Source organism: Plasmodium falciparum (assembly GCF_000002765.6).
Source record: "Plasmodium falciparum 3D7 genome assembly, chromosome: 4".
Taxonomy (NCBI): Eukaryota; Apicomplexa; class Aconoidasida; order Haemosporida; family Plasmodiidae; genus Plasmodium; species Plasmodium falciparum.
Window position 1 is genome coordinate 994,721 of NC_004318.2, and position 22,527 is coordinate 1,017,247.

At 18.7% G+C, this 22,527-nt stretch overlaps 5 protein-coding genes across 5 annotated transcripts; 4 read left to right on the top strand and 1 right to left on the bottom strand.

The window, feature by feature from the left end:
• Positions 1–1,277: 1,277 nt before the first annotated feature.
• PF3D7_0421800 (conserved Plasmodium protein, unknown function) lies at positions 1,278–1,532 on the top strand (the record flags this gene model as incomplete). Its single annotated transcript, XM_001351485.1, has 1 exon — positions 1,278–1,532. One exon carries the CDS (start codon positions 1,278–1,280, stop codon positions 1,530–1,532), a length of 255 nt encoding a protein of 84 aa, XP_001351521.1.
• A 987-nt stretch (positions 1,533–2,519) lies between these two features.
• On the top strand, positions 2,520–2,735 carry PF3D7_0421900 (conserved Plasmodium protein, unknown function; the record flags this gene model as incomplete). Its single annotated transcript, XM_001351486.1, has 1 exon — positions 2,520–2,735. One exon carries the CDS (start codon positions 2,520–2,522, stop codon positions 2,733–2,735), a length of 216 nt encoding a protein of 71 aa, XP_001351522.1.
• A 1,191-nt stretch (positions 2,736–3,926) lies between these two features.
• Positions 3,927–5,465, top strand: PF3D7_0422000 (steroid dehydrogenase, putative; the record flags this gene model as incomplete). The annotated part of the gene is made up of 5 exons (XM_002808622.1): positions 3,927–4,028; positions 4,242–4,574; positions 4,690–4,780; positions 4,931–5,061; positions 5,157–5,465. 5 exons carry the CDS (start codon positions 3,927–3,929, stop codon positions 5,463–5,465), a joined length of 966 nt encoding a protein of 321 aa, XP_002808668.1.
• A 1,427-nt stretch (positions 5,466–6,892) lies between these two features.
• On the top strand, positions 6,893–8,050 carry PF3D7_0422100 (transmembrane emp24 domain-containing protein, putative; the record flags this gene model as incomplete). Its single annotated transcript, XM_001351488.1, has 1 exon — positions 6,893–8,050. One exon carries the CDS (start codon positions 6,893–6,895, stop codon positions 8,048–8,050), a length of 1,158 nt encoding a protein of 385 aa, XP_001351524.1.
• A 1,691-nt stretch (positions 8,051–9,741) lies between these two features.
• Positions 9,742–22,527, bottom strand: PF3D7_0422200 (erythrocyte membrane-associated antigen; the record flags this gene model as incomplete). Its single annotated transcript, XM_001351489.2, has 1 exon — positions 9,742–22,527. One exon carries the CDS (start codon positions 22,525–22,527, stop codon positions 9,742–9,744), a length of 12,786 nt encoding a protein of 4,261 aa, XP_001351525.2.

Here is a 22,527-nt window from a genome sequence, read left to right on the forward strand (position 1 = left end):
TAACGAGCGCAATTATTTTTTTGTCTTTTTCTATGCTCAAAGGATGAGGGGGGAAAAAAAAAAAAATGAAAACAATAAATATAGGATGCTCTTATTTTTTTTAATTATTATATTTTATAAATTATAAAACATATAGCATAATTTGAACAATAAGTCTTTATAAATTAAAAAAAAAAAAAATTTCTTTTCAAAAGTATATTATTTTTATAGACATACATATATATATATATATATATATATATATATATTTTTCCCTTTAGTATATTAATATAATAAAAATAATACTCTTATAGATAACCTTTCCATAAATATATCTATCATTACTTCATATTTTCTTACGTTAAATGAAAAATATTTTTTAAATATATAATATACATGATATACATTTTTTTTCTTTTATAATTTATATATATATATTTTTCTCTTTTAAAAAAAAAAAAAAAGGGGGAATAGAATTAATCACCTTCCATTTTAACATAAAAAAAAAAAAAAAGTGTAATTTTTTTTATTTTTTTCATATAAAAATATATGAATACCTTTTTGTGTAATTAATTTATATTTTCTTGGTAATCTGTTTTTTTTTAAAAATATACACCATTAATTTTGGTTAAAAACTTCTTTTAATAAGTGTCTACAATGTAATTTTTTTTTTTTTCATATAAAATTTTAAGAGCTATACATGCACTTCATAAAAAGTGTAATGTTTCATAACATATACTTAATTATATATTTATGTTTTTTCTTTTCTCATTTTAAAATCCTCAAAAAAAAGCATGACAAAGTTGTAAATAAATAAATACATATATATATATATATATATATATATATTTATATGTATGTGTTTTATTCCTTAAAATTTAAATTATTTCAAACAATACAACACTTTTATTATTTCTTTTAAAAAAAAAAAAAAAAAAAAAAAAAAAAAAAAAAAAAATTTATATTTTACATTTTATTATTATTATTTTTTTAATAAATATAACAATTTTCATTGTTGATACATATATGTCATCTATATTTTATGTTTTAATTTTTTAAGAAACTGATGTCATAATAATTGAGTTTGGATTATATACATATATTTATTTATTTATTTATTATATAATTAATATAGGATTTGTAGGGAAAAAAAAAAAAAAAAAAAAAAAAATTAATACACATACATATATAAATTTTATATTATTATATGAATATATGATCATCTTAAAACTTTCACAATTTAAAAAAAAAATAATAATAAAAAAATAAGTAATAATAAAATATTATAACATACCCCAATGAGTTGTAGTGATTATAGTAATAATTCCGATACAACCACAAGTGGTGATACAACTTCAAATGAAGAAGAATATGCAAAAGAAATCCAAACAAAAATTAAGAGAGCTATTGAAAATATTATTTTGAATGAATGGGAAAAAAAAAAAAGAACTAGACTATTTACTTTTGAAGACAAAATTAAAAAAAGAAGAAAGAGCTTAAAGATGAACAAATATGGATACAAAATAAAAGAAAAAAAACTGAAAATTTTTTAAATTGAAAAATATATAAGAAGAAATATATATATGTTTGCTATTGCTACATTATAATAATTAAGATAATTGTCACACAAAAAAAAAAAAAAATATATATATATATATATATATATATATATATTTAATTTATAATGTTAAGAAAAAAAAACTGTTAGAACGTTTATTATATATGTATATATAATGGCTAGTTTAGTATTTACAAGATAACGAATCTTTTTTTTTTTTTTTTTTTTTTTTTTTTGGCTAGATATAAAATATTATGAACATATTCATAATGTGGTTATGTTATATGTAAGTAAAAATGAGTGTAATAAGTCAAAGGAAAATATAAAATATATACAATAAACCTAAAGAGATGAAATAATTGTATTATATATATATATATATATATATATATATATATTTATTTATTTATTTATTTATTTATTTAGTTAGTTAGTTAGTTAGTTAGTTAATTAATTTTCCAAAATAACAAATATTTATGAATTTTTTAAAACTCGTAAGAAGGATACATGGTAATAATCAGTACGTTTATAAATACATATTTATTATTATGTTAGTGACAATTCTAAGTACATTAATTTTTTATTTTTTTCATTTACTTTAAATGTAAGGTGTATTATACATTGTAGATATTTTGTGTGTGTATATATATAAGAATATTTATTTGTTAGTGTACATACATATATATATATATATAATTAAATAATAATTTCTACATTAATATTATGATCTATTAATAATTCATTTATTTTTTCTTTTTATAATACTTGGTAATATGTTTATTAATTTCAATCTCTACATATGATATTATTAATTAGACTATATGTGTATTTTTTATTTTTTATTTTTTATTTTAATTTTTTTTTTTTTTTTTTTTTAAGTTTGGAAATTAATAATTCCTTATTAATCAATTGTAACAAAAAAAAATAAAAGCAAAATAATAAAATTTTATAAATAGATATTTGATACTTTTTAAATTAAAAAATGAAGACTGTTTATTTTATTTTCTTTTTTCATATCTTATTGATGTACTGTTATTTTTGTGATCATATGAATGAGACGAAAGAAGAAAAGACTAATATGAGGAATAACCATTTAAGCAGAGTAACTATAGAAATACTTCCTTCTGATGAAGATAATGATATTTTTGATATAAATGATTCATTATTAGATGAACTTATAGGTATAAATAATATATAACTTCTAATATATCATGTAGTATGGAGAAAAAAAAAAAAAAATATATATATATATATATATATATATTAAAAATAATATATTGTACACATACTTATTTTAATAATATTATTATTTTTTAAATGATATATTTCTCATTGCATATATGAATTAAATATTTATTATTTTAATTTTAATTTTTTTTTTTTTTTGTTTTTTTTTTTTTTTTCTTTGTGTGTTATTGTTTTAACTGTTTCATGTAAATTTATGAAACGTGAATAAACGTTATTAAAAAATTATCACTTTTTTTTTTTTTTTAAATATATATATATAAAAATAAATAAATAAATAAATATATATATATATATATTATGAAGTGGAAAAACTTAAATTATGAAGATATATATAAAAAAAATTAAAAATTATTATAATATATATATATATGTAAATATTATAATTTTGTTACCTTTCGCAAATATGTATATTTTAAAATTATGTACATATATAGATAAATGTATGTTTGATAAAAAGGGTCATGTATAATATGTGTCCATATATATGTATAAATTAATAAATTTAATTATATACATATATATATTGGGAATACATTTGTACAATTTTGGTTGACAAAAAAAATAATATATGTATCAATAATTATCCATGTTTATTTATTTATTTATAAGTATTACCTTATAACAAGTTAATATACAATATATCATATTATTATTATTTTATTTTATTTATTTATTTATTTATTTTTTTTTTTTTTTTGGGGTTATTTCAATATGTAGATTATGCTATTTGTATGAGGAAACGTGGTGTACTTTTTTTTAATAAAAAAAAAAAAAAAAGAAAAAAAAAGGAAAATTAAATTTTTTATAAATATCTACAAATTAACATTTTATTATAAAAAAAAAAAATATATATATATATATGTATGTATGTATAATATTTTTAATTTTTAATTGAAATAAAAATTAAAAAAAATGACAATGTTATTTCGTTGAATATTTTTATTTTCAAGTGGGAATATTAAAAAAAATTTATAAAAAAAAAATATAATAAAACAAATTAAAAGTAATATAATTATATATATTTGTATATATTTATTTATATATTATTTAACAAAATTAATATAAAGATACATATTATTGTTCAATTTTATAAAATTAAAAAGGTAGAAGAAAATAATATTTCACAAAAATGATAAGAGCAATGAATGGTTTTTCTTCAGGTTATATGAGATTTATTTTTTTTATTGGTTTACTAGTAATTTTAAAGAATATTTTGTATTTCTTTTTTTGGCTATTTAATTATGTAAGAACAAATTTTTTTATTGTAAAAAAAAAAAAAAAAAAAAAAAAAATATATATATATATATATAAATGTTTGTGAAATATTGTGTAAAATATATTGCATAACATTTATTTATATGTATATTTATCCTTTGATATATTAACATATTATAATATAATAGATAATCTTTTTATTATTATTTTATTATTATTATTTTTTTTTTTTTTTTTGTAGGTAAAATCCAAAATCGTTTTGAAAAATTTGAAAAGTTATGGAGATACAATCATTATAACTGGTTGTACAGATGGGATAGGAAAAAGTTTAACATATTCTCTAATAAATCAAAATGTAAATTTATTATTGATTAGTAGGAACGAATCAGAATTGAAGAATATGAAGAGAGATTTATTAGAGAAAAATAAAAATTATAAAGGAACTATTGAATATATTACTTTTGATTATAATGCTAATGACTTTAATACGTACAAAATAATAGAGGCAAAAATAAGGTCTATGGATATAGGGATATTGATTAATAACGTGGGAGTATCTTATCCTTATCCTTTAGTATAAAATAAAAAATATATATATATAAAGAAAATGATATACCTATGAATATAAATATATAAATATATATATATATATATATATATATATATATATATATATTTTTTTTTTTTAGTATTTTCATGAAATGGAGCCACAATTAATAGAACAGTTAGTCAACGTAAACTTACTTTCTTCGTATTATATGACCAAACTGGTTTTACCAAGTAATGAAATATAAAAGAAAATATTACAAAAATGAGAACTGGTGTCTTATATAAATTATACTTATGGTCCACACAATATATATATATATATATATATATATATATATATATATATATATTTATATTTATTTATTTATTTATTTATTATAGATATGATAAAAAAGAAGAAGGGATTAATATTATATACGTCTAGTGGAGTAACGTCCTTGAAGTCTTGTCCCCTATATACAATTTATGGATCAGTGAAAGATGCCATTTGTTCTTTTGCCAATTCCTTAAGTGTAATAATATATATATATATATATATTTTTTTTTAATTTTTTATATAATATATTTTTCTTATTTTATCATATAATTTCATTTTTAACTTATCCAGGTGGAGTTAAAAGAGTATAATATTCAAGTTCAGTGCCATGTTCCTCTTTTTATTGTTACAAAGTTGTCGAAAATAAAAAACCCAGGAATATTTGTTCCAACTTCTGATATCTATGCTAAATGTGCTATTCAAAAAATGAGAGAAGGTAATGTATTTTCCTACAAGGTAATATCTTCACCTTATTTATTCCATAAGTTACAAATTTTTTTTTATAATTGTTTTCCAAAAGTGATATTTGATATTGTTACTTTGGAATTTCTCAAGATTGTAAGATTAAGGGCATTAAAAAAATTCAAGAAAAGGGAATAAATAAAATATAATAATTAATATATATATATATATAATATATTATATTATAAATTTTAAAAGCCCATTTGCCCATTTAATTAACACACAAATGTTTATATTCTCTATATATATTTATCCTTACATATAATACTATTTTTTAATCATCAGTTTTTATATTTTTAATGTATATGAAATGAGAAAAGATATCCATTTATTGTTACATTTAAAAATATGAAAAAAAAAAAAAAAAAAAAAAAATATATATATATATATATATGTTAATTTATTTACATTACATCTATATAACGTTTAAAGTTAATGTAAAAAATAATGAAAAAGAAAAATCCACAATAAATGTTATAATAACATTTACTTATGGGTAATATTACATCAATTTATTATCACATACGTTAGACGTCTTATTATTATCCTTTTAAATATATTTTGCTTTTGTTCAAGGTTAATTTTTTCATACATATATATATACATATATATATATATATATATATATATATATATATTATATACACATAAATTTTTATAAAAGTTAAAATACGTGGAATAGTTTTATTAATCGTATACTCTTTTTTTTTTTTTTTTTCATTATTTTGATATATTATTAACCGTTGTTATTAAATTGTGAGCGTATAAACAATTATTAGTTCCTTTGAAGTTCTATCATTTTTTTAATGTAATAATTAACAGCACAAAAGAATTGAAATATCCTTGAAATTTTGAGATCAAATTATATATATATATATATATATATATAATATTTCTTTTATTTATATAATATTAATAATATATAAAATGTACCAAATTAAAAATTGTTCTAGTTCTAAGTAAATGTTTCTCATAAAAATTATTTTATATATTTAAACGTTTCCCCCTTCAGTATATTATAAAACATCATATATATATATATATATATATATATATTATGTATATTATATATATATTATATATATTTATAATATGTATAATATATAATAATATCCGAAGTATTTTTTTTATTATTCTTATTTTTAAAACTTTAAGAATTGTTTTTTATTACACTCTTGGGCGTTTATATATTATTTATGCTTATCTTTAAATATGTATAGTATATTTACTTTTTCAGAAATATAAAACTTCAACATTTTAATAAATTTAATAAAATTATACAATTTTTTAATAAATGTTGAAGTTCAATTTAAAATATTACTCGAATAAAATTATACATACATACATATATTATATTATATTATATATATAATACATATATGTAAATATTTATTTTATATTTTTTTCCTTTCATTTAATCTGTATCTATTGAAAATGATAAGATTTAAAAAAATATGAGAGAAAGGGAAATAATTATTAAAAGTTAAAAAAAAAAAAAAAAAAAAGGAAAATCCTTTATCATTTTTTGTTTTTGATTTTATTTTAATTTTTATATATTTTTTAAAATGTATCATGTTACTCGCTCATTTGTGTTATTTTTAATCCTGTTCATTTTTTTCCACGTAGCAGGAAATTTTGTTTTGTCAAATGCTAACACTAATAATGTAAACAAAAATGGATCTAATAAAAAGAATAACGCAAATAATAATAATATGAACAAGTCAGGTGACAAGAAAAAGGCGACTAAAGGAAAGAAAGGGAATGCAAATGATAATGTGAATGAATTTAATTTTAATTTTAATGATCTTTTAAATGAAATAAATAATACAACTACTAATGATAATAATAATAATAATAATGATAATAATAATGATAATAATAATAATAATAATAATAATAATAATAATTATAATGGTAAGAATGAAATAAATGAAAATAATTTTAATGAAGAATATAATAAATTAGAAAAGAATTTTCAGATGAATGCTGAAGACGATGATAATAATAGAGGAGATATAAATATGGATCAATTTAATGAAAAGAAAAATAATTTAAATGAGGATAATAATAAAATGAAACCTAATGCAAATGATTATCAATATAATGAAAATGATGCTGACACAGATAGTGAAGAAGATTTGACAAATATATGGAATAAAAATATGCAGAATTTTGAACCTTCTACTTTATTAACATTTGAAATTCCATCAAATTCTGAAGAATATTTATTTGAAGAAGTACCAGAAGTTAATACATATTTTAGAGGTGTATTTTATTCAAATAATGAAACAGATGATAATATTATTGAATTTTTAATTTCTGATCCAGATGGACAAGTTATATATAAAAAAGAAGCTAGTGAAGGTATCTTTTATTTTTATACCAAAAAAGTTGGTATTTATACATTGACATTAAAAAATAATAAATGGATGGGCAAAAAATTAACTACTGTTGCTTTAGGTTTAGGAGAAAACCCTTCATTGAGATCTGATCATGTTAAAGATTTCACAAATTATATACAACGAATTGTTGCAGAAACAAAGAAATTAAAAAATGAAATTAAATATTTATCATCAAAACATATGAGACATATTGAAAAAATGAAAAAAATTACCAACAAAGCATTCTTATATTGTTTTATAAAATTATTCGTATTAATAGTTTTGTCATTATTTACTATATATTACATTAAAAAGTTAGTCTCAAATAAAAGGGTTCTATAAAAAGGGAAAAAATTAAAATTATATATATATATATGTTAATACTATCCTATGTATGTGTCTTATTATGATGATCACATTGATTTAAAACCCTCTTTCATGAGATTGATTTTTTAATTTTTTTTTTATTTTGTAAAGTAAAAGAATAATTTAACAAAAAAAAAATTATATTTTATTTATTTTATTTATGTTTTCTTTTTTTTTAAAATTTGTACCTTAATAAAAAAAAACAAAAAAACAATATATTCGAATATTTAGTCTTCCTTATATCGTAACATTGTTACGAAAAAAATAAACCAGACTTTTATGTGTTTTATTATATTTATATATTAATCATTTTTTTAATATTTTTTTAAGAAAAAAACTTAAAGTTGATTCTTTTCTTTTTTTTTTTTTTAAATTATTTATATTTATTTATATATTATTATATGTAGTAAATTTTATATTTCCACACCTTGGAAAAAAGGGAAAAAAAAAAAAAAGAAATACATATAAAAAAAATTTTTATAAAATTCAATATGTAGAATTTTATAAAAATTTTCAATAATTTTCTATATAATTCCTATTAATAGGCATAAAATAATTAGACAATAAGGAATTAAAAAAATTTATTAAAAGAAATACTACAGTTATAATATAAATTAAAAAATTTTAGAACAAACTTTTTAAAGAAAGACTGTTGTAAAATAAAAAAAAATAAAAAAATTCAAAAAGAAAAAAAAAGGAGATTCATTTTAAATATTATATATATATATATATATATATATATATTTATTTATTTATTTATATATGCATACATTATTAAATTTATTCAAATTTCACTTATATAACAATATTATGAAAATAATAATAAAAGAGACAAAAAATATAAACAATAAGACACAAAAAATAAAATAAAACAATACATATATTTAGTTACATATAAAATAGTTACACATAAAATAGTTACATATAAAATAGTTACACTTTTTTTTTTTTTTTTTTTTTTGGCTAGTTAGAAATAAAAAAGCTATCAAATCAAAAACATTGAAAAAAAAAAAAAAAAAAAATTACAAATTAAAAATTTTTTTTTAAAAACGGCTATATATATATATATATAGTTATATTTTTTTTTTTTTTTTTTTTTTTATTATTTATTTTTAATTTATTTACATATAAATTAAAACACAATAATGGCTAGTCGTCTTATTTTTTTTATTTTTTATTTTTATTTTTGGAAAAGGATACATAAATATATCTATAATTTACAACATATTTATATTACTATATGTATATATATATATATATATATATATATATATAATAAATTAATAAACTTATACAAAAAAAAAAAAAAAAAGAGTAAATACTAGAAAAAAATATTTCTCTATTTCTTTCTTTCTTTATTTATTTATTTATTCATCGTGTTCTTATTTGTTCCTTCTTTTTTTTTATAACACATTTAGGGATATTGAGCAATTGTTATGATTCATCATATTTGTTAAAATGTTCCACTTATAATTTAGTTGGTATCATCATATATATTATAAAAATATTAAAGGTATATTCATTTATTTGTCTTTACATTTGAGAGAATATAAGGGACAAAAAAGGAATAAAAAAAAAAAAAAAAGTGCTATGATATTTTACAATTTTCTCATTATCATTTTCTCTACATATATATATATATATATATAATTTTTAATGTCTTATGTTTATTTTTTACTTTCCTGGAACTTCCTAAATGTAGGAACATATGATATATCATTAGTATTATTTTCTTCCATCTGTCCTGAATTGTTTTTTTTAAGACTTACATTATTTAAATTATTATTTTGTGCACCTGTTACAATTTTGGTTGTTATATTTTCTGTTGTTGTATTTAAATGATTTTTTTTTAAAAATAGAAAATTCGTTTGGGCCCTTTGTCCAACTAAACAATTAATTGTATTATTAATTCTCATGATTTTTTTGTTATGAGGGATAAAATCATTATTATTTTTTTTTTTAATTTCATCCTTATATAATTTGGATATTTTATCAATAGATTTTTGTCTTTTTTTTATTTTATAATATTCTGACAAAATATTATTTTTTATCCCTTTACTATTATTTATAATTTGTTTGTCCTTAATAGGAAATGTACTATTATTATTTATACAATTTTTATTGATCTCATTTTGATGTAATAATTCAGTTTTTATATTATTATTAATATTATTAATATTATTATTATTATTAATTATATTATTTTGGCTTTCACATTTTTTGTCATTAAAATTTTCAATTTTGTTTACATATTGTTCAGAATTATTTTTTGTGTAATTACTTTTGATATTTATTTTTTCTATGTTTTTTTCTTTATCCATATGAATTATATTATCATAATGATTATCCACTTTTATATCCTTATAATTATATTGATTATTACGTTGTGTATGTTTTATGTCTTCAACAATATTATACATATCATGATCATTTTTATCCTCTCGATTATTTTTTAATTCTGATTTGTTTTCATGATCGTCACAATTGTATATATTATGAAAGGAATAATTTTTACATTGATCAGATAAATTATTGTCCCGATAATTCGTATCACTCAAACAATAATGTTGATCATCCTTTGATGTAACTATTGTATGATTAAATATATTGTTCTCATAATTTGTTGGTAATTCTTTATTTCTTTTTTCTTTATTAATATGTTTGAATTTGCTTGAATGATTACATATTAAATGATCTTCATTATTATTATTATTATTATTATGAATATTTCCCCCTTGATTCTTTGGTTTATATTTATAAAATATATGATACATAAAAGTATAAAATTTATTTTTTACATCTTCCTGTATTGATGACATTTTATAATGTTTTGTGTTGATATTACACATTCCTTTTATACCACAAAAATTGCATAAAGGTACTGTTTGTTGTAATGGTGTATTAAAATTATTAAAATTATTTAAATTATTTAATATATTTTTTGCATTTTTATAATAATATGGACCTTTTTTCATAATTTTTATTAATTCTTTATATCTCATTATTTCATTTCTACTAATAATTCTTAAGCAGTATATTTCTTCATCATATATATCTTTTTGATTTTGTAAGAATGTATTCATTTCATCATCATTTTTAAATTCTTTTTTTATATCTATTTTTTGTAATAATGTTCCTTTTAAATCATCATGAATATGTTTTCCTGATACATAAATAGTCTTAACATTAATCTTAGTTACAAAGTTACATGGATTTATTGAAAAGATATTTTCGTCACTATATTTCTTTTTTTCCATATCTGTTTGATCATTTTGATATGTTTTCATATTATCCATATGTTCATTATTTTGATCAATATAATTTTTTTTTATAATAAATTTAGAATTATTTTTAAAGAAAATATCCTGATTCGAATTTTGTTCCATAAGAATTCCTATATAATTATTTTTGTTATTATAAATAAAATTATTGGATAGTTCTTTTTCTTGTTTACATTTCCATAAATTAATTATATCGTCATTTACATAAAGATCATTTTTTTTATGTGTGTTATTATACATACTAATTTTTTCTTCAAAATGATTTTTGTTGTTTTGTAAATTTGTATTTATATCATATGTTTGTTGATGTGTTAATTTTGAATCCTTCAATAAATTATTTTTTTGTTCACAAAATATAATATCATCTGATAAAAATTGATTATCTATGTTGGAAGTATTACTTGATGAAAATTCTTGTGAAGATTTATTATTTGTACAAAGATTTTGTTCTATATCAAAATAGATATCCTTCTTATCGTTATTACATATATTTTGATTTATTATGTTGTTTAAATTATTATCTTTTTCGTTCTTTGCTTTTTTTTTTATATTTTTTTTTATTTTTTTTTTTAATTTATTTTTGGAGATAAAAAGTACATCTAGTGCTTTTACATGTATTACGGTTCTTATATCCCTTCTACATAAAAAGCTTTCATCCCAGAATTTTTCTTTATCAATACAAATATATAAAAATTTGACAAAGATTAATTTCCCTTCTATTAAGATTAAGCCATAAGAGTTTGTCATAGAATCTTTGTTTATATTATTTTGTTTACAATTTTTATTATTTAAAAATGAATGAATATTATTTAATTGTGGGGAAATATTTGTCGTATTATTAAAACAACAACAGCTACTACTACTACTACTACAACTACTACAACTACTACTATTACTATTATTATTATTGTTATTATTATTATTATTGTTATTATTATTATTTATTTTTTTATTTTTATTTTTATTTTTTTTGTCTATTTTAAATGGTAAGCTATAAATATCTCCTTTAGTTTTTTCAAATAATGCATCTATACAGTAATTTAAATTTTGAACTGTACATTTTATGATTTCATGCATATCTCTCTTGAATATATCATAATGAGTTTTATTACTTTTTTGTTTATTATTATTTTCTTGATCGATTACATTTTTTTGTTTGTCTTCTTTATTCATATGATCATTATTATTCAGTACATTTTTCGCTTTTATATCATTTAATTTTTTTGAGATACAAGTTGTGTGCACATTTATTTCTGGCTCTTTCATATTTATCATATCCCAATATTTTTCTTTTTTCTTTTGTTTTTCATAGTTTCTCTTGAGTATGATCCATTTATTATTTTGGAATAATTTGTAATTTTTTTGATAGTTTATAAAATAATTTTTAAAATAAATAAATAAATGGAGATGATAAAAATAGTAATTAATAAAGAAGCTAGCTCTCTTTAATTCATATAAATAAATTAACCATGTTGCACTACTAACTTTACTAGCCAAATTTATATTATGTTCATATTTTTTTTCCAAGTTGTGTATATTTTTAATATGATTCCTGTTATTACTTGGATTATTATAATATTTCCATATTAAATCTTCTGAATCGAATTTTGAATAATCACAATGATAATTATTATTATTATAATTATTATTATAATTATTGTTAAAAAATGATTGTTGTTTGTTGGGTAAAAAAGAATTGTACATATATTTATTTGTTTTATTTGTTTTATTTAACTTATTAAACGTGTATCTTCCTTCATAAACACTATGATGATGACTACTGTTATTACTACTATTTTTCATATAATGATTAGGTTCACAAGAAGTTGAAATGTTGTCATATGTCTTTTTAGGAATATCATAATTTTGATTATAATTATAATAAAAGTTATCTTTTGTATTTGTATAATAATAATTATTATTATTATTTTTATTATTATTATTTTTATTATATAGTGATGATGACGAATTTGTATATGTCGTTATATCTGTTATGTTTTTATTATTTATAAGGGATCCTTTTTTTTTTTTTTTTTTTATATTTATTATATCATCATTTGTATAATCATCTGTTTTTAGATTTTTCATTAAAGATGATATGTCTTCATCAAAATCATATTTATCATTATAATTATAAGGATAATTTTTAAAATGTATCATCTCATCTTTTGATATACCATATGGATAATTTATATTTAAAGGCATGTTGATATTGTTTTTAGTCTTACAATTATCATTGTTCAAGTTTGTATTTTGATTATATGTATTATCACAAGGGTAATTATTACTAATGAAACTATTACTCTTATTTTTATTTATATAATGAAACACATCAACATTATCAGCATCATAATAATCATCATTATACTCATCATTATAATAATCATTATAATCATCATTATAATCATCATTATGTAACACATTGCTCTTATTTTGCTCTAAATATTTACCATCATTCTGTTGAGAGGTACTAAAACAATAACGATAATCTTTATTATGATACACATTTCTTCTTTTTAATATTGAACATGTAGAAAAGTTTTTTTCAGAAAATGTATTATTTTCATTTATATAATTATAACTACTATTACTCACATTCTCTTTATTTCTTTCAAAAATATTGTTATCTTGATTAGTACCCTTATGATTTAATAAAAGGTTTTTACTTCCACATATTGTATCTATATTATTACTCATATGTTCATTTCTTCTGTAAGAATAAGAGCTGTTGTCCTCACGGTCCTTTTGAAAAGAATGGACGTCATTTAAATGAACACCACAAGAATTAACCACATTATGTACATTATCCATATCATCAATTTCATCAATATAATTATGAATATTATTATTTTCATCATTATTATCATGGATATAACTTTGTGCTGTTATTCTGTCGCTATATGTATTTCCCGTTGTTGCATCTACAAATTTTTTATTTAAATCATTCTTCTGTATATTATTATAATTAGTTGTACTATTTTTTGTTGTTGTATAATTTCCTTTCGATTGCATGTCCTGACCATTTTTATTCATTTCGATAGGTTTATCATATATTTTGTTATAATCATTTTTTTTTCTATTAATAAAAGATTCATAATTAGAACTATATATAGGATCATACAAGGTTACTAATTCATCCCACACACCTCCATGACAAATACTTGATAGGATTTTCTTATTTATTTCGTTTTCATCTTTATCAAGACACTTTTCTTCATCTATAATATTTATAATTTTCATTAGTTTCTTTCGAGAATTCAACTGGTTAAAAAATATCATAAATGAATAAAACAATGGACATATATTCATTAAATAATTCGTATTAATATTAAAATTATTATTATTATTGTCATATTTATTATTATTATTGTCATATGTATTATTATTATTGTCATATTTATTATTATCATTTGAATATGAGCTATATACATTATCTTTAATATCTTGCGTGTTATCATTTTCTATTTTTTCTTCTTTTCCTATTAAATTATGGTTCTCTTTATTTTTCTTATTAATGAGACTCATATATTTGGATACTACTACACTATTTTTATGTATAACCTTTAAAATGTTTTTTTTTTTTTTTATATATTTCTTGTCTACATTTTCTGGCTTTATAGAAGAATAAGTCGAGCATGTCGAAAAATAAATAGATGGGTTGCTTATAAGGTTGTTATTAAAACTTACATGACTATTAATATCGCTATGCTGATCATGATTAAAATTATTTTGATCATAGTCCAATTTCTTCTTTTTCAAATTGGGTAATGTATTATGATCATCAAAAAAATTACCATCAAAAATGTTACCATCAAAAAAGTTGTTATCAAAAATATTAGGATCCATATCGTCATTATATACAGCAGGATTATTTTCACAGGAACTACAATTACTCATATCTCTCATTTCATAATTTTCGTTTTTCAAAGAGTTCAAAAAATGATAAGACAATTTAAAAGAATCCTTAGAGCATGTATTATTCGTATAATTATCCTTATTCATTTTATTTTTTTTTTCATTAATAAATACATTGCTGTCAGAATTATTAGTATTATGTGCGTGTTTAGAAAAATATCTTTTTCCCTTTCCAAAAAAGGAACCACAATTTTTTGATATATGTGATACATCGGATGCATGTGATATACACAAGGATGAGTTATCCTCATAAGGATAATTATACTTATCTAATTTATTAGAATCATGTATAGGTTTATCATCAAGAACAAATCTATTACATATATGATTAACGTTAAAATGTTCATCCTTATCATCATTATGGTCATTATTTATTTTGTCATTTTCTATATTTGTTGGTTTGCTATGTGACTTGTCCTTTTGATAATTATCCTCAAGGTCCCAATTATTTAATATAGAATTATAATTATTTCTTAAATCTTGTGTAACTTGTGCTTTATCATTTGTATTTATAGGTCTCCTGAAATTAGACTTTTCATTGCTTTTATTTTTTAAAGTATCCTTTTTAGATATAAGAAGCACATCTTGATCATTTATATTTCTATGATTCTCATTTAATATTGATGTATCCTTATTTATCATTTTATTTACACAAGAATTATCTGTGATTATTTCATTTTTTTCAGAACGTTCTCTCGATATCCTACAATATTTAACACATAACATCATCCAAAAAATGGTTGGTAAGCCTCCTTGTTTCATAGATGGTAAGGTTCTGACTTTTAGAAAAAATTTCAAGAGGCGCATTACATTTTTTAAATTTGGAAAACGTGTCAAAATATTTAAAAAGAATTCTGTATGCTTCAATGAATTATTTGTATTAACAGAAACATCACAGACTATTTTATTTTTTTTTAATGTTAAAATAGGAACCCTAGCAGAATCTACTAGTTGTAATTCTACATTGTTAAAAAAAGAAAAATCGTTTTCCTCATGATGATTAATTTTTGTTAACAAGCCATGTTGTAAATGATTTTGCTTATTATTATGGGTTTCTTTAATTTGGTTAATATAATTATATATATTGTGTAAAATATATTTAGGGTTGTATAAATTCGTTTGTATAACAATATCCAAGTCGCTCGTTTTAGAATCTACACCATATGCAGTAGAACCCACAGTATATATATTTATTTCAGAATTTAGTATATGTTTAATTAACTTGGATAATAAACAAAAAATATTTTGCTTTATCAATTTAATATCTTTAGTAGGTTTAACAATTTTTAATAAATCGATAAGTTTTTTCTCTGTCTTGTAAAATAAAAGAAAAAGATCTTTCTTATTATAATTATTATTTAAGTAGTCATGCTTATTATTAGGTTGTGCATAAAAATAAATATTAGACATATTATAAATATTGTTTGGTAATATTTGATTATCATTAATAACATTTGATCTTAATTTGAATAAATTAGATCTTTTGGGAATATTTAAGGATATACTTCTTCTATTTCTTTTTTTATCATATAATATATGATTAAAACTATTATTATAATTTATATTATTAAACCACGTTTTAAAACATTTTATATCAACACTTTGATTTCTCTTTATTTTTTCTATATTATTAAAAAGGTTCTTTTTAAGTTTTTCTTTTATATGTTTATTATCATATATAATATTGTTATAACTTAATTCTTGTATATCATATACAAACTTGTTTATATCCTTATGGTTATATTCATTTGAAGTTAGTAATTTTTTTTTTTTTTCCTCATCATTATTATTATTATTATTATTATCATCATTATTATTACTATGCTTTTTTAATGATTCCTTAAAATTTATTTTGTTAAGAGATGACGATGTTACAACATCAGCAATACAATGTTCACATTCATCAACAGTATCTTTGTTTTTTTTTTCCTGACTATCCAATTTATTATTTTGAACATTATCAACATTATGATCACAACTTAAGTTGCTTTTTAACATTTTACTTTTATCTGTTGTATGGATAATATCATATAAAATGTTTCTATTTTTATTTATATTTACATTTATATTTTTATTTACATTTATATTTTTATTTATATTTACATTTTTATCTGTGTTTATATTTTTTTCATTATAAACACATGTACGTTGCTGCGGCTCAATGGTATAATTTTTAAATTTTTTTTTTTTTCTTTTGTTTTTAATTTTTTTATATTCTAAATAGGAATTATTATTATTATTATTATAACAACGTTTTTTATGGTCAATTTCATTAACGTGCGTATTAAATTGTTTGTTATTAACATGATTTGTTGTATATTCTTTATTAAATGGATTTTCCTCAGCATATTTATTGTGATAATTAAATGGATATAAATAATTTAAATCTTGAACATAATGTGGAGATATTAAAAATGGAAAGGGGTATATCATATTATTTGTATAATTATTATATAATGGGATCTTGTAAACATTATCATAATATATATTATTATTATAATAATTATAAGGATTATTATAATTACTACAATTATTATTATTATAATAATAATAATGATGTTGACTATTATTATTATTGTTATTATTGTTATTATTACTATTATTATTGTTATTATTACTATTATTATTATTATTATTATTTTTTGCTTTGTATGGATTGTTCATTCCGTATGAGTAATCGTCTACATGAATATCAGTGTAATATTTAAACGGATCTTCAAAATAATTTTTATTTCTTTTACTCTTTTCTAATATTTCTGAAGATATTTCATAAGTCTCAAGGGGTATGTTCATTTTATTATCAACATGTGTATCCTTATAAGGAAAACTCTTACTACCACAACGACTATTATTATTTATATTACATATACTATTTGTATTATTCATATTATTCATATTATTCATACTATTCATACTATTCATATTATATGGATGCACACATTTGATTACATTCTTACTATTTTTATCACCCACATTTTTCACAAACCTACTATCATTATTCGTCATATTCTCGTAATAATCATTGTTGTAAAAAAAAAAAAAATTATTGGCATAAAAATTATTCATCATGAAATTATAAGAATAATCCATATTATCATTATTATTATATGTGTCATCTTTGTTTTTTTTTTTTTTTTTTATATAAGTAGAATAATATTTATATTTATCCATATATAATGCTGACTTTTGGTTATTATCTAAATCTTGTATGTTATTTAAAATAAAGTTCATATTTTTTTTGTTATAAGGTTTCATATCATTATATGTAACAAAAATGTGGGAGTTGTTTGTATTAGATGAGTCTTTACCTTTTTTTTTTTTCTTAATATTACAACTTACAAAAGTATAATCATTAACATAATTAAAACGATTATCACGATAAAAATTATCAAAATAATATATATTATTAACACTATCTATATTATTTGTATTATGTATGAGATTATCATAATTCTTATTCTTAACAACATCTTCATTACTACTAATACTTCTCTTACTTTCTACATATATTATATCATCTATTTTGTTCTTTGGAAAAAAGGGGTTTACAAAGGTATGCTCGTCATATGGAAAATATGAATCTAATGATCCTGTGCCCATATTACTCTTAACATTATTATGATATCCTTTAATTAAATTATATTTATAATTATTAATATTATAATTGTAATTGTAATTGTAATTGTAATTTTTATTATTATCATTATTATGATCATTATGATCATTATTATGATCATTATGGTTACAATAATATAATGTATTAATATAATTAACATAATTAAAAAAAAACAATTTTTTCTGTTCATCATAATTATTAGACGAATCTTTTATAGCATATGGATTGTTATTATACATATCAACATTATTATTTATATCATTATAATCATTAATATAATTATGTGTATTTACATGGTTATGCTTCTTTCTGTTTATATGATAAAAAGGTAATTTATTCTTATTAGATTCATATTTTATATGATAACTATAATGAAAATTATTATTATTATTAAAACATGTTTGGTACGTATTATTTGTATATATTTCCTTATTATCATTTTTATGTATTCCTTCTTCTCTTTTATTAGGTTTCTTTTTTATAATATGATTTCTATATTCATCAATATTATTACCGAATTCATAAAAATGACAATTATTTCTTCGTAATGTATTATCATCATTATGTGTATATCTATTTATTTTATTTATCATTCTATGTTCTCCTATATTATTCGATGGATTAAACTTATTTAAACAATGATTAGATGTATAATCATCAAAATAAGGAGTATACTTACTTTCAATTTTGTTATTATAATAATTATATATATTCTCATCATTATTATTATTATTATTATTATGTTTTATTTTTTCTAACTTTCTATAGGACACATTTTTTTTTTTTTCCATCTTATAATTTTCTTCACTGAAGGACTCGTATTTTTTAACTTCATATGCGTCAGTCGTGTTATTATACATGGATATATTTTTTTTTTTTTGATGAGAATCGATTTCATTATTTATGTAATCTGTGTTTAGACAATAGAATGAATTATTTATAGAAAGTTTATTTTTAAAAATATTATTCAACATATTAAATTGGTAATAATTTTGTTTTTTTCTTTCTTCATCATTTTGTGTAACTACAATATAGGTATTGTTATTTTGGATATTATTATCATCATCATTATTTACATCATTATTTACATCATTATTTACATCATTATTATCATCATTATTATCATCATCAACATTTGTTGTATCGTTATTTTTCTTTTCCTCATGATATATATTTATATTACTTTCTAATATCTCTTGTTTTGTTTGCTTTTTTTTTTTTTTTTTTTTTTTTTTTTTTTTTTTTTTATTATTATTATTTTCATATATATTATTTGTGTAGGTGATAGTATTAGACAAGGAACTACTTAATGTATCATTTTTTTCAACATTTTTGTAAATATTATCCTTATTTATTATATTATTTACATGATTATCCTTTTTATCATTAATAATATTTATAAGATTTATATTATTATCCTCAACGTTACATACATATAAATTATTATCATTATTATTATGTATAATACTTTTTTTATTAGTTTCCTCATTTTTTAATGATTTATAATTTGTATCATTAATCGAAATAATACTTTTGGATGTTACCATGGTGCTGTCCCCTTTTTGATGGGGTCCCCTCTTACCCTTCTGCTTGTTATCCGATAAAATAATATTATCCATACTATTCATATTATACATACTATTCATATTATCCACATTATTCATATTATCCATACTATTCATATTATCTATACTATTCATTTTATCCACACTATTCATTTTATCCACATTTTTCATTTTATCCACATTTTTCATTTTATCCACATTTTTCATTTTATCCACATTTTTCATATCATCCACATTTTTCATTTTATCCACATTTTTCATATTATCCACATTTTTCATATCATCCACATTTTTCATATCATCCACATTTTTCATATTATCCTTTTTACTTGTAACGTTTGAACCTAACATATTATCCTTTGAATAATAACAAAAATTACCAATGTCTATATGTTCATCACAAGATATATTTACCCTTTCATCTTTTATATCTCCGAATAATGTATCCACATTATCACTATGTATATTTATATGACCACTTTGATGATTTAATAAATTAGTATGTTCCTTTAAATTGTTTGTGTCTATAATAATGTTATCATTCTTTACATTACGGTTAATACTATATTCATCCATTTTTTTCTTATGTATATCATCCTCAACATAATAATTATTATTATTGTAAATATGTACGTTATGATTATTTGTACTTTTCTTAATATATGATATATCATTACATAATAACAAATGTTTAAAATTACTCTTAATATTGTTCTCATTAATTCTAAGAAAAGATTTATTATGTTTATTAAATTGTTCAAGAGGTGAAAGGTCATGATGATTATTACTTATATATTTTTTTCTATTTTTATCTTGATTAATTATAATAAAATCTGAAGAAGGTAATAAAGAATTCATATATTTTTCTTTTTCATTAATTATAATAGTATCATTCATATATGTTGTTTCCATGCTACCGTTTTCTTTAAAGGAATTCATCATGTTCATATTATGTATTTCATTAAAATTGTTATTTTGTTTTTCATTTATAAATATATATTTATTTAAATATTCATTTTGATTTTCTTTTTCCCTATGATTTTTTTTATCCCTTTGACTTTTTTTTTTTTTTTTTTTCTTTTTTTTTTTTTTCTTTTTGTTTTTTTCCCCTTGGCTAACAATTTTACTTTGGTTATCCATAGAATCCAGATGTTGATTTGATTCAGAGTTGTTAAATTCATTAATATGTTTTAGTTTATATAAAATTTTATACATTTCTTTTCTTTTCTTTTTATTATTATAATCTGTGTTGTATTTACAATTAAATGTGTTTGTAATATATTCTTTTGCTAAATAATTATTATCCTGTGATGTATTTATATTACTTATGTTATTAATATGTAAATTATTATCCATATTATCTACATTACTTACATCTTCATAATTAACATCCTTAAATAACCTATTACAAGGTATATCTTCTAAATATTCTTCATGCACTTTATTATTTGTGTGTTTCCCTTTTACAGTTGTTATAACTTTAGGGAGCTCTTTATATTTTTCCTTTTGTCTGGAATATTTAATTTTTTTTTTCATTTGTAAATATATTTTACTATCACTAGAATAACCCTTGGTACGTTCATTTCTAATCAACAAATTATGATTCTTAACTTTGCTATAATTACTATAATTATAATCAAGACAGTGGTTATTTATATAATCTTGCATATTATTAATGTCATTTTTATAATTTCTGTTTTCTGTATTTATTATAATATTATTGTTAACATCGCACATATAATCCTTCTGATCATTTTGATCATTTTGATCATGTTGATCATTTTGATCATGTTGATCATGTTGATCCTTTTCATTTTTATTTATTTTTATATTTATATATTTTTTTTTTTTTATTAACATTTTTTTTAATATATTTTCATATTCATATACTGATACGTTTTTATCAAAACTATTTACACATTTTAATATATTAGATATTCTAGATTTATTTAAATATTTTTCTTCTTTATTTATAATTTTATTATATTCATTTTTTAAATTCTTATTATAGTACGTCTCTTCTTTTTCTTTTTCTTCATCTTCTTCTTCGTCCTCTTCATCTTTTTGCTTCTTCAT